Source organism: Numenius arquata, chromosome 4 (genome assembly GCF_964106895.1).
Source record: "Numenius arquata chromosome 4, bNumArq3.hap1.1, whole genome shotgun sequence".
Taxonomy (NCBI): Eukaryota; Metazoa; Chordata; class Aves; order Charadriiformes; family Scolopacidae; genus Numenius; species Numenius arquata.
Window position 1 is genome coordinate 22,978,177 of NC_133579.1, and position 12,772 is coordinate 22,990,948.

General features: G+C 37.3%; 1 protein-coding gene across 1 annotated transcript in view; it reads right to left on the reverse strand.

Annotated features, from left to right (window-relative positions):
* Positions 1-12,772, reverse strand: part of LAMA1 (laminin subunit alpha 1) — a 111,108-nt gene that overhangs the window by 35,055 nt on the left and 63,281 nt on the right. Inside the window, exons 23-32 of the mRNA XM_074146799.1 lie at positions 10,936-11,172; positions 8,342-8,485; positions 7,780-7,959; positions 6,978-7,163; positions 6,002-6,129; positions 4,842-4,962; positions 4,580-4,717; positions 2,773-2,894; positions 1,794-1,880; positions 1,361-1,554 (exon numbers count right to left, since the gene is read on the reverse strand). Coding sequence (XP_074002900.1) covers positions 1,361-1,554; positions 1,794-1,880; positions 2,773-2,894; positions 4,580-4,717; positions 4,842-4,962; positions 6,002-6,129; positions 6,978-7,163; positions 7,780-7,959; positions 8,342-8,485; positions 10,936-11,172 — 1,537 coding nt within the window. The remainder of the gene's footprint in view (positions 1-1,360; positions 1,555-1,793; positions 1,881-2,772; positions 2,895-4,579; positions 4,718-4,841; positions 4,963-6,001; positions 6,130-6,977; positions 7,164-7,779; positions 7,960-8,341; positions 8,486-10,935; positions 11,173-12,772) is intronic.

Consider the following 12,772-nt stretch of genomic DNA (forward strand, 5'->3'; position numbering starts at 1 on the left):
GTAATCTTGAGTACACAGGTTGGTAGTATTGCCCTCCCTGTTCTGCCCCAAGAGTGGGCCTGTTCCAAACACACTCTCCTTAGGTTAGCACACATTCAAGCCCTATTGATCCTGCTGGCTATTGAGCTGCTTGCTGTATTATAAGCTTATTAAGTCTGTTTAGCTATATTGTTATAAATCCAGGGAGAGTGAAGCCACCGATACTCACCCAAACAGGTTAGGAAGACAGAAAATTCAAGCTTGTAATGGTGTAATTCCATTTATTCCTTGGGGTTCTTTTTACTTATACAAAGCAAAATCTGAGTCCTAAATCCCAATTCATTGTAAAAGAAGATCACTGTACTTGCTGTGTCTTTCTGCTATCCACCCTCTCGTAAGGAATTACATGACATTATATTACATAAGGATTACATTACATCAGTGGAATATGACTCATTATTGGTGGAGAATGCCTACATTCCTGGATAACTCCAAAAGTATTATTACATCAACCTCACATCCAAAGGGTTAATGACATCACAATTCTGCATTTTCAGACAAAGGTATGCTCCAGACAGCAAATAAGTATTAAAATTATCTTTCCTTAAACGTGTCTGTAACACTAAATAAGTCATTTTAAGGATTAACTGGGCATGTTTAGTTTGGAGAAGAGGAGGCTGAGGGGGGACCTCATTGCCCTCTACAACTACCTGAAAGGAGGTTGTAGACATGTGGGTGTTGGCCTCTTCTCCCAAGGGAATAATGACAGGACCAGAGGAAATGGTCTGAAGTTGTGGCAGGGGAGGTTTAGATTAGATATGAGGAAGAATTACTTTACTGAGAGAGTGGTCAGGCACTGGAACAGCCTGCCCAGGGAGGTGGTGGAGTCGCCATCCCTGGAGGTATTTAAGAAACGTGTAGACATGGCACTTCAGGGCATGCTCTAGTGCCTGAGATTGTTGGTTTGTGTCTGTTTGTGGGTGGGGTGGGGTGTGGTTGTGGGCATTTGTTTTGGTTTGGTTTTGGTGTTCTGGGATCTTTTGGGTGGGTTTTTTTTGTTGTTGTTTTTCGTTGGACTCGATCTCAAAGGTCCCATCCAAAAATATTCTGTGATTCTGTAACTGTTTGTCTGATGTTATGATCTCTACCATAGCTTCCTCTGTGCTCACAGAATGGTTGAGGTTGGGAAGGACCTCTGGAGATTATCTAGTCCAACCTCCCCGGTTTAATGAAATATTATGTTGTTAAGATTTTTTTTCCTTTCATAGAAAGAATAAGACCTGACATCATAAAAACATTCAAAGAATAATCGCGTGCACATAAATATCACTGGAATAGACCAAAGCCCATTGGGAAAGTAAAAAATTTAAAAACCACCTACAAACACATTCGTCTTCCACAAAAAGATGTCTCGGTTCACACTCCTCACAGAGCTGTCCTGTCACACCTTGCTTACAGAGGCACTGGCCAGTTGCACGATCACAATTAACATGAACAGAGCCGCTTGGATTGCACCGACATGGATGGCAGCTGCCACCAGGAAGCTGAGGGTCACCATAATAGCCAAGGGAGCACCTACACAGGGAGGAATGGCACACTGAACATCAGGGGATATTCATTATGAAATCAGATGTTATATTTATCTTTGAGAATCACTGACAGGTTTTTAGTTAATGGCTTCTTAACAGTAACTAACAAATCACCCTACGTCCTTGAGCACTCACTCATATATTTATTCTATTCCAAAATATGGTTCATATTAATCAAACTGTCCTTAGGAGTTGGGGATAAATGAGGCATCACATGTAACTCACCTTTCACAATACTGTCCTTCATACCCTGGGAGACAGGCATCACAGAGGTAATCCTGAGCACCTTTCAGGACACAAGTGGGACTAAAACTGGAGGAAAGAAAAACAAATAACTGCTAGCACATAAATGGAAGACCATACAAAGACAGAGAACACCTTCAGCCACAGGTTAAATATCGTGACCAACAGCATCCTCTGTTCAATCTGATGCAGTGCTCTAGAATTTGCACTTTAAATTATTTGTTTCTTCGAAAGTTTGCTTCTCCAACACAACTCCATTACTGTATAACATAATGAAGTACCTTATGGCCTTCCTTTTAAAAGATAAGACAATGAAGAATGGTTGCTGCATGATATGGCTACAGTATATATCTGAGATTTGCATGAGAACATCAGAGTTGCTAGACTCTTATTCCGATTCAATTATCCCAAAGCAAATAGCAAATATGCTTTTCAAGCTTCTGGAGAAAAAACAGCCTGCACAGCATTTTGATTTTCAAAATATGAAGTTAACTGTTCCTCTACCAAACAGATGTCTCAATTTCAAACAAAAGAGTACTTGTTCTTCCTCTAGGACTGATCTCATGAAAAGTCCCTGTATTGACTGAAGGTGGCCTGAATCTTTGTAAAAACAAAAGCATTATTTTTTGAATGAAGAAAGAGACCCACATTTGAAATTAAATCATGCCAGAGCAACTAACTCCATTATCTATAAAACATTCTATATGGCTCATCTAGTCTTAGAGAAAAAATTATCAGTTAATCTTTTTATTTTAAAACCTCTTGGAGTTACCACTACCTGTGAACTCAGAATGTAAGCTACATTTACTAAAATAGATAAATTTCAAATGTCTAAAAATTAAGGATATGTAATGATAACTAACTCCTGTTGTCATAGCGTGAGTGGAGTAGGAGGTGGGACATATAGCACAAAAAATTCGGAATGCTAATATGTACATTGGATTTAGTAAATTCTGATTACCTAACAGGGTTGGCTCTGGGACAGGCACAAAGAGAGCAGTCGTTGACAGATCCAATTACTTTCCCAAAGTAGCCTGGGGCACAAGCATTGCAGTAATCACCAACTGTGTTATCTCTGCAGTTCTGATACACAAAAAGGAATTCAGACAGTTTAAAACAACAACAAACAAGAGGACCTTTATCCTCCCCCCAATCAATAATATGTATACAGTTTCCAACAATCATCTCTAAATGTCACTACCTATTGGTCAGCATTCTCTGAGTGCAGGAACCTTTTATGCAAAAATAATCAGAATGCCAGCATATTTTCTCTTATGTGAATGCCCCCTCAGGCAGGCTGCCCTAATTTCTGTTCTAAATTTCCATTATTTTCCATATTTCTACTTCTATTAATACAATTCAGGCCAGGGAATCACAGTACAAAGGAAAAAATCCTAAAAAATAAAATAAAAAAAAAAGCAGTAACTGATGGAAAAATTAAACAGGATCAGGACAGCTGAATGAAAAATATAAGTTTCAATGTTTCAGCAAACGCATTTGAATGCTATAAGCCAATGACCATATACAGATACTATATTTAATTTTTCAACAGTACTGATCAACAGCTGGTGATATTAATATTAAAACACTAAATTAGTATTATAAACATAATTTGATTAGTCCCCTAAGTGAATAAAATTCAGTTTCTCCTTTTTTCCCTTTTTTCTTTTTTCCTTTTTTGATTCATATTCTAGAGAGTGTGCATATTTTAGAGGTTAGTTTACGACAGTAAGCAGTAGCGATACAGCCTCCTATTACATTAGAGCAGAAGTCATAGGTGAAAACCGTCTCTTTTGCCTACACTACTCAGTTGGAAATGTTTAGTAATCTTAACATATGGGTGACTTGCCACCCCTGCAACAAGAAGCAGAGAGGAAGAATGACCAGTATTCAGTAGTGTGAAAGATCTATAAGTTTTAGCCTTGTAGAAATGAGAACCATAGTTCTTCTTCATGAGATATATACTTAAGAACAAACCTAAAAACGAAGAAAGACTAAAGAAACTCACTTAAAAAATTATATTCAAGAATGAATTCAGCAGAAGTTGACTTTGAACTAACCAACTCACCATTGGAAAAACAAAGAAACTGAAAAAAGCTTCAGGAAAGAACACTGAGCCATACCAGAGGACAGACTTAATGTGCCTTATTTGGCTAGCTGAGAATTTGCTGTCTACAGAGCTGTCAGCCCACAAGAGAGAGGCAATGTGTTAGTCAGATGTGGCCCCTTCTTTGCAACCTTTGGGATAAAATGAGAGAAGTAAGCAAATTAACTTAGATGAGGCATATCTTTATACTACTTTAGTCTCCAGGAGTTGAAAAAGCCTCACTTAAAACTACCCAGACAATTCTCTTCCTGAAAGACAAAGAACTTGACTTTGACCTAGTCCGTGGTGTGGTATGGCTTAATGATTCCTTTACTTTTTTGTGTGTGTGGCTGAGCAGACCTTGGCCAGACCAGTGACAGAAGCCCAAAAAGTCTCACAGAAAAACAGATAAAGTGAACTGATAAACAAGTTATTTTTAAAGTAAAATTAAAACTAAAATAATTAATGATTTGGAAAATGTTAGTTCCCAAAAAGCTTGATAATACTACTGAATGGACCCTAACAGAAATACTACTCAGATTATCCATTTTTCAGAGTTGTGGGGAGAATTATACCTTATCCAAATACACAGCCATATACTTCTCCCAGAAACTCCTTCCATAGGTTACTGCCATTGTATGCTCAGGTGAAACCAACAGAAAAATGTATAAATTGTACATACCAAGCACTTTCCAGTTTCAGGATCGCAGGTTTCACTGTGGTTGTTACACTGACACGGCACACAAGGTGCTATCAAAGCGTGAGGCTCTTTTACACCAAGTTCTGTATGCTTTCCCCTGTAGTATCCAGGAGCACAGCTCTATTTGTAAGGGGAGTAAAATAAAAAAATATATGATCCAGTTACAAACAATTCCAAAAGCCATTTAAGTAACTTTTTTTTTATTATCTCATTAGACACACAAAATGATGCAAGGACTCTGTACCTGACAGGACAATCCAGCATAGCCAGTAGGACATCTACATTGCTCTACAAGATGAGCTCTAGCTCTGCCTAGATGCATTTCTTCAGACTTCACTGCAATTTCCATTGAGATATTTGCAATTCTACAAGATATATGCAGAAGAAAGCATGAATATCTAGAGAAGTCCTAGCCAAAACTGAGATCCAAACACTTTTACGCTTCAAGGTCAGGGCTACCATGAATAAGCTCCCATGATTCCCTTTTCCCCATGCAAATATGCAAATATCCCAATAAAATCTGAAGATTCTTTACATATTTATTTACAAACAAATCAGAAGTACTTCAAACTAATATAGATTGATCCCATTGGGTCTGCAAAACTTGACAAGAACCATAGAAGAGCATGTATTTCTGCTTCAGAAACACTAGACAGAAATAGATCTGTTTTATCCCACAAATTTTTGGACAGAGCTAACAAAAATATGGGTGAGATCCTGTGAATCAAAAACAGCCCAAGTCTGGAAGTGGAACGACACTTCTTCACATCTGCAAAGATGTACAAATATTGGGTTTTCGTTGGATTCTTCTCTGCGTGTCTTGTTAGTTTCTGAACTGACAGATGCAATGACCATAACCCATCTCCTCCCTCTCATTAGTAACCTAGTTCTGCTCAAAATGGTAGTAAAAGGCTAACATTCCAAGGTGGGAATACTTCACTGCCACTGCCATTAAAAAGTGGTTTATTGTCACTGGGCATAAAGCTACAGGAGATACCTAGATTGGTACAAACCCAAGAACTCAGGGGGCCATGTGTTTCAATTGAAAAAACAACCAACAAAAATATCAGTACTCATAAAAATAAAATGTGAAAGAAATAATTTAGATACCACCTAATTATATCACCCATCCTGCAGAACACTGCACCAGACTGTAAGTCTCTGTGCTTCCTTATGGGCTTTCTATCAAAGTAAGCAGGAGACACATTTAGTGTTTCACAGAAAGAATTAAAGATGGATTCCACTGCCATTATAGGTCATAAATGTTTTCTTATCAGAGGAAGAACAGAAGTCATAAATAGGAAATTGGAACTTTCTCTAATTTGAGTCACATTTTTACTGAATAGCTCAGTTGGGACTATTTCTATGTTAAATTACAGTAAATGCAATCGGAGATTGCTTTACCTGCTTTGCTGTAATCCTTGGCCATAAGCTGCCTTGATAAGGATGTATTCAACGTTGCTTAGCACAGACATGAAATCAGAACGTAAGACAGGCTCGTCAGACACTGAGTTAAAATACTTCCAAGAATCCTAGGGAAACATAACACACATTATTAAAATCATGAGTGTTCAAGCTCACTTTAAGGTAGCATTCTGTTCCTCTTGTGTTCTTTTTGAAATGCAGTCATGGTGATTGTCTAAACTCTAGGTCCCAGAAAATCCAAAATCTTGCTCCACATTAGAACAGGAGATGGTTCTATATCATTTCTCCTGTCCTTCCCTTTCCTGCACTCAACATGACCAGTTTCTACAGGAAAGCAGTCATGGCCTGAATGGCACAGTTTCTTCTGGCTAGATCTGGAAAACCCAGACAGCCAAAAGATCAGGACTTCACAACACTCATTTTATGTACAGTAAGAAACTGTGGCCTCCCTTCTGTCAAGAAGGGAGACTAGACCTCACCTCAGCCCCAGTCAACAGAGAGTCCCAGAGACCAGAGGTCAGTGTTATCTCCTCTGAAATTGTCCAGTGGGCACTACTGCAACTTACTGCTCCTGCTAGGCCAAAATTCATGCCCCATGTGATGCTCCCGGGCTGTGAGCATAACATGCAGGCTACAAAATTATGAGACTGCCTGAGAATGACAATACCTGGCTGCCTGTCATTTATCACTGAATTCTGAGTCTGTATTTGAAAAGCTTGCCACAGCAACATGTTCAGCACTTCCAAAAGTGAAAACAATGTCAAAATGTTATTTGCTGCTATAGCACAATATTCCCAGCCATTTTTCCCTCAAATAGGTGCATATTAAACCAAGTGCTCTCAGCCTATTTGAAATCAGATATGCATTTTTCAAAGTGTTTTATTAAATATATAGAGCTTTTCTGTAAAAGCTCATAAAAGAAAAGAAATATTTCTACACCAATGCTTTGGCTTACCTCCTTCATTTCTACTTCCTTGTCAGTTCTTACTCCGTTTCCCGGAGGAGGGATGTCCACATAGATGACCAACTTGCTGGTGTGACCTCCTTTCATTAGAATCTGTGGCTCAAAATTTGAGGTTCCAAAGCCATCCAAAGCATAAAAAGCAACACTATATCTCAGCTTCCCTCCATAAGCCATGAGCTGTTTTGATAAAAAATTGTGACTTTTATCTATTCCGAGGTTAGGACTACTAGCTGAAAATATTTTAACATCATCAGAAGACTTGAAAACTGTCAGCTTTTGAAGAATTGGCAATAAAACATGACAATTGACTTAAACTCAGCAGTCTTTGAACCAAGGTTAAATGCATATTTCTAAAAAGCATCTCAGTTTCTTCTTTTAGGCCCTTTCAAGGTGTGCACTCAATTTTCATTTAATTCCTAAGCAACAGAGATTCCGTGATCTATATACTGAACCTAGCATCAAGGTTGAAAATTCTTTCAGATTTCTAAAGTAAAATTGAATACATTACTCTTTCCCACCCTAAACAATCTCTGAAGAGTAACATGATAATTAAATATGGGTGTTAACAATTTACAGGGTCAAGAAAAATCTCATTAGGAAAGGGTAATGTAAACATATAGTTTGTGCTTGCTATAAAGTTATGCCACTGAATGTTTATAATATTATGACCTACAAGAACAAACTAAGGCAGAAAAATGTTACCAAGATAAAGTGAGTATTAGACAATAAAGAAGTGACTATTAGACAATAAAGAAATTATCTACAAGGCATTCTAATTATTTAATGATCTTACCTGGTCTCCCTGAAATTGCTCTGGTAACCTCCAATAAAATGTTTCTGTATTTAAGTATTTTCTGACTATGGCAGCATCCAGTAAAACATCAGGAAATTGTGAAAACACTCCTTCCACTGTTCCAGTTAGGTTACTTTGAGCTACTACATGCAAAATGGACTGATGTGGAGATAAGGTTATCTGCAACACAAAGAGCAAAAGATTCACTGAACAAAAATACCCTATTCTCAGTGTAATATACTATTAACAGTTTTAGCTGCCTTGAGATAGTCAAAAAGTCCATATTAGAGTAACAAATGCCCAAATCAAAAATTTGGGCAAGACATTTAAATATTATCTTTTTTTAAAACCAACAAGTGAAACAAAAGGTTTCGGAAATAAGACTATGACCACTTACCATTTGCCTTTTTTTTTTGTTCAGCCATATGCCACTGTCTCTTTAAGCTACCCAATTACATTCAGCCTGATTCATTAAATGTATGCAACCGTAGGCACATAAGTATGATACCTAACATGAGGATAACACCAAACTCTGTCTGTATATTTATGTCACTCTACTTACAGGAATTCTCACATGATCTTCCAGTTCAGAACAAAATGTGGATATCCCAAAACAGAAGCACGGAGTACAACCTAGTGCATTGTTAGCAGACAGAGCAAAAGTTCCAGGTTTACACTCACTGCATTGTAGACCAAATACATTCTCCTGGAGGAAATAAAAAAAATAAAAAAAAAACACAAAACAGCACAGTCATGTTACTTTGCTAGCTGAATGAAAGACGATTCTTTTCTGGAAGAAAAACTAGTTGCTATGTGAACTACATAATAGGAATTTAATTATTATATCTATTCTGTTTTCCTATCCATTCAAGACAGAAAAATCTTTCCCCCTGTCTCCCCCCAAGGTCAGGAAAATGGGCTCTCAAATACAAAGAAACTGCTCAGTATGAGTAGGAATACAGAAATCTATTCCTAAGTGTCTGTTTTTCCATTCAATTCCCAGTTGGTAAGTCCAACTTGAAGAAACACCCAAAATTACAGTCAGTGCCCACTGGCAACTTTAATCAGAAGACTGGAGAGAGACCTACGAAGGCATACATTTATTTCCTTGAAGTAAATTCTTTTCTATCACTATGTCTTTCAAGAACAGATTTCAGAAACATCTATACTACTAAATCTCTGTATTTAATGTTTCAGTTTTTATATAAGAATGTCAATTCAGATCACTATTACCAATATAGAATCCTAGAATGGTTAGAGTTGGAAGGGACCTTAAAGATCATCGAGTTCCAACCCCCCCTGCCATGGGCAGGAACACCTCCACTAGACCAGGTTGCGTATACATGAGTTATTCTTAAGCACTGACTTTGGTTATAGCATAGGAAATAAATCTGAACTTGCAACATAACCACATTTTTAAAAATCCTGAAATTCTCCATTTTGTATTTATTAGTTTCTTCCTATCGTTATCATTTGGGTTTTCAAAAGAGCAGGCTATATCATCTGAATCTATGTGCTGTTCCCAAACCTAATAAAACCATGTGTGTATGAGCAGAAAAAACTTCTCTGTATTTCATTTCTTCCATTTGTGTAATGAGGACAAGAGTATAATAGCCTTTTCACTGGAGTTTTCTAACATTTAATTAGTTTTTCAAAATGCTTTCACATCTAGGATGGAAGAAGCTGTAGAAGTGCTATCTATCTCTACATAGAGAATGAAATAATTCATTGCCAAAACAGCATGTATGGAATTTATGCTTTTAAGTTAAGAAAAAAACAACCTTTTTTTATCAGATTGTCTTCTCAGAAATGTCAAGATTATAACACTTAATGTGACCTGCACTCGGAAGTGCAACTCTTGCAGCAAAGTCTTCCTAGACTCTAGGAAGGTATTGTTTTCCCTGGCTTGAGGTAGAAACATTTCCTTTGTATTGCTCATTGCATCAGAATACTTTTAACTATTACAGCTGGTTCTTATCCAATGTTCTATGTGTACTAATAAAAAAAAAAAAAACCAAAAAACAATTTTAAATAGCAACTAAGAAATAATGTGTGTGAGTTATGAACTATTATTACTGGAACTGTTTGCAAGGCAAAATGCAACTGTAGAAAAAAGCAAGTGGGACAAATAAAGCATGTAAAAATTGTACCATTAAAATGGTTCATACAGCATTGTTGTTGGTATCAAAGGCATTTACATCATACAGTGAAATATAGTGACACTGAAGTCACTAGCACCATTCTCATATATTTAAGAAAATTTACAAAACTTTTGTCTCAGAACTCATGGCCAGTGCTTTGCCCTACTCAAAAGGAGGCAGACAGAAATCTAGGAACGAAAGAAAAAGCAAGACAAATGCATCCTCATTCATTTCTACCTTACAATACTAATACATGAAATAGAGGACTCTGAACATACTACAAGAATGATGTGGTTACAGAAATTCACTTAATACAGACTAAACACATGGATCTTACATTGAGCAAATGTAATCTATTTGAATTTAGGACTGCAGTGAAAGCACAGTCATGAAATATGCCAATTCTTGTACAAGAGTAGAAAGACATCAGGCATTTTTCTATCAGATGTACAGTGGCTGTTTTGTAAACTTAGCAAAAATTCAGCATTAGTCAGATAGAAACTAAGTTTTTTGATTAGTCATACAATGGGTCTTGATCCTGGCTTCTTACCACAAGTCCACATCAAATTCCATGAATTCTGTCTAAAAGAGAACTACAGTACTGTGCCACAATAATTTTACAACCACAAACTGGAAATACCTAGCTACATAAAACAAAACAAAGGGAGGTAGGAGAGACAAACTGTCTAGTATTATCACAGGATTTTCTGAGAACAGAAATAACACCAACATGTTGGTAACATTGCCATCTCTTCTGCCTACAGCTGTTTTGTGTCTGTCCAAAGTGGGGAACCTCATTTGGTAGTTTTTAACACAACTGACCAATAATAACATCTGTTTAGTGCTGGCACAAAAAATCCTTTAGGAGCGATTTAGGTGTACTCAGAAACGTCTCAAAGAAGGGATGCAGATTGCCTTTTGAAGTCCTTTCAGCCCTATACCTTACATGTCATTTATGTAATAAATGACTAGAAAAACCCAATGCTGTCCCATAAGTGTCTGAATACTTCAGTACCTTGCAGGTGCAGATGCCAGTTTCTTCTTCACAACCACAAAGTCCTTCAGTGTCATCACACATCTCTGCTTTGGTTCCACTCAACTCACAGTCACAGGCAACGCAGTCCGGGTAGTCCCTGTAGCCTAATGCACACCTGGAACAGTCTTGTCCTCCAAATTCAGCTTTGCACTGGCATTGACCCGTCAATACATCACACTGGAGATTGATTGAACCAGTGTCGCTACAGTTGCAAGCCTTCGATGAAAAGAAGAAATGTTTATAAATAGCAGATCTTTAAAAACACTTTTGTTACAACAGAAACAGCACAGTAAATTTAGTGACCCTTAAAACTCAATGTTTGTCAACAACTACTGTACAGTAATAAAAGGGAAGAACTTCCACATAGAAATGGGGTTGTTTGATTAGTATTTGAACAAAGAACTGTATTTCCAGGAAGCAATGGATGGCAAAAAGTAAGAAGCTCTATTCATTCCCAGATCCGAGTTGTGAATCAAAAGACATGAAGGAACCTGTTGCAGAAAAAAAAAAAATCCAAAAGACTTTATTTAAGACACTATGTATTGAGTGCAGCAAGTAAACTAAAATGATGTTATATAAATGTTGAAGGAAAGAAACCTTAAGTACAATAATTTTATAAATACGATAGAAAGAAAAATCTTAATACTGACATACCTTTAAGATTTCAAGAGCATTAATAAGGCCTACATCTTGCTCGAGTTTCATTTACTATTTGATGAGTAACTAAGAATCTCATTGCATCCAATGGTGGGAAGCTCAGCATGCACTGCAGCTCAATACCAAAGAAATACTGTTCCCTGGCAGAGCCCATCCTTCTTTATGCAATCAGTAATACAAACTTGTTATTACAAATATGCAAAGTGGATGTACTTAATTTGTTATTCTTTTTTGAAGCAGATCTAATCTTTAGTCTTAATTTCATCTCTGTGGTTACTTAATGAGTCCAATTTTACTCTGTGGTTATTTTTAACAGTGCAGGCAAAAAGTACATTTCATCAATGATCACCCAACTGCAAGCATCTTCCCTGAGTCTTCTTTCCTTATCATCTCTCTTTGAGATGAAAAGCCTTACCTTGTAAAGCAATCTACATAAAGACCCACATCAGTAGCTATCCTTTAGCAATATTCACAAGTTTGCTGCTCACCATTAGCACCCTTTGTATAGTTTTTATTCTAGCAGCAAGCACTAGGTACTACACTGCCTACTAGTCTAATACACTTTATGGCCGAACAAGGTGACAACTTTGACACCCAGGTATCATTAAAGGTCTACAGCCCCGAACACCAAACCCTATTTTATGAATTATAATAATAGAAATAATTTACATGTACTTCAATCTCGATCTATACATGATAAAGATAACTAAGGACTCTAAGGTACAATTAACTCTGCTGCAGCACGCTTGAAAAGGGTTGTAAGCAAAACATGACTACAGCTCTGCTCCATCACTGCACCCAGAAACGGATGCTGAATACCAAGAAAGCTGCAAGAAAAGGAGACAGAAGAAGTATCCCACTAATGCACTCTGTGTTGCAAAAACAGACCAGCTGGGTTTCTGATAGCATCTCCCCCATTTCATCCCTGTAGAGAGCATGCAAGAACCTTTCCATGGTTTGTCAGTAGACACTGCATGTATTGCAGCCTGCCACAGGTGACTATTCAGCACAGGGGAGCCCCTATTGGCACTGATACCTGCAGATCGCAGTATTGTTTGTTGCATCAAGAAAGTAACTAAAATAACAGCCATAATTCACGCCAATTACTGTGAAGTTGTAATCAAAAGAAATGCTAAATAACAGCACAAGTGAGCAGTTA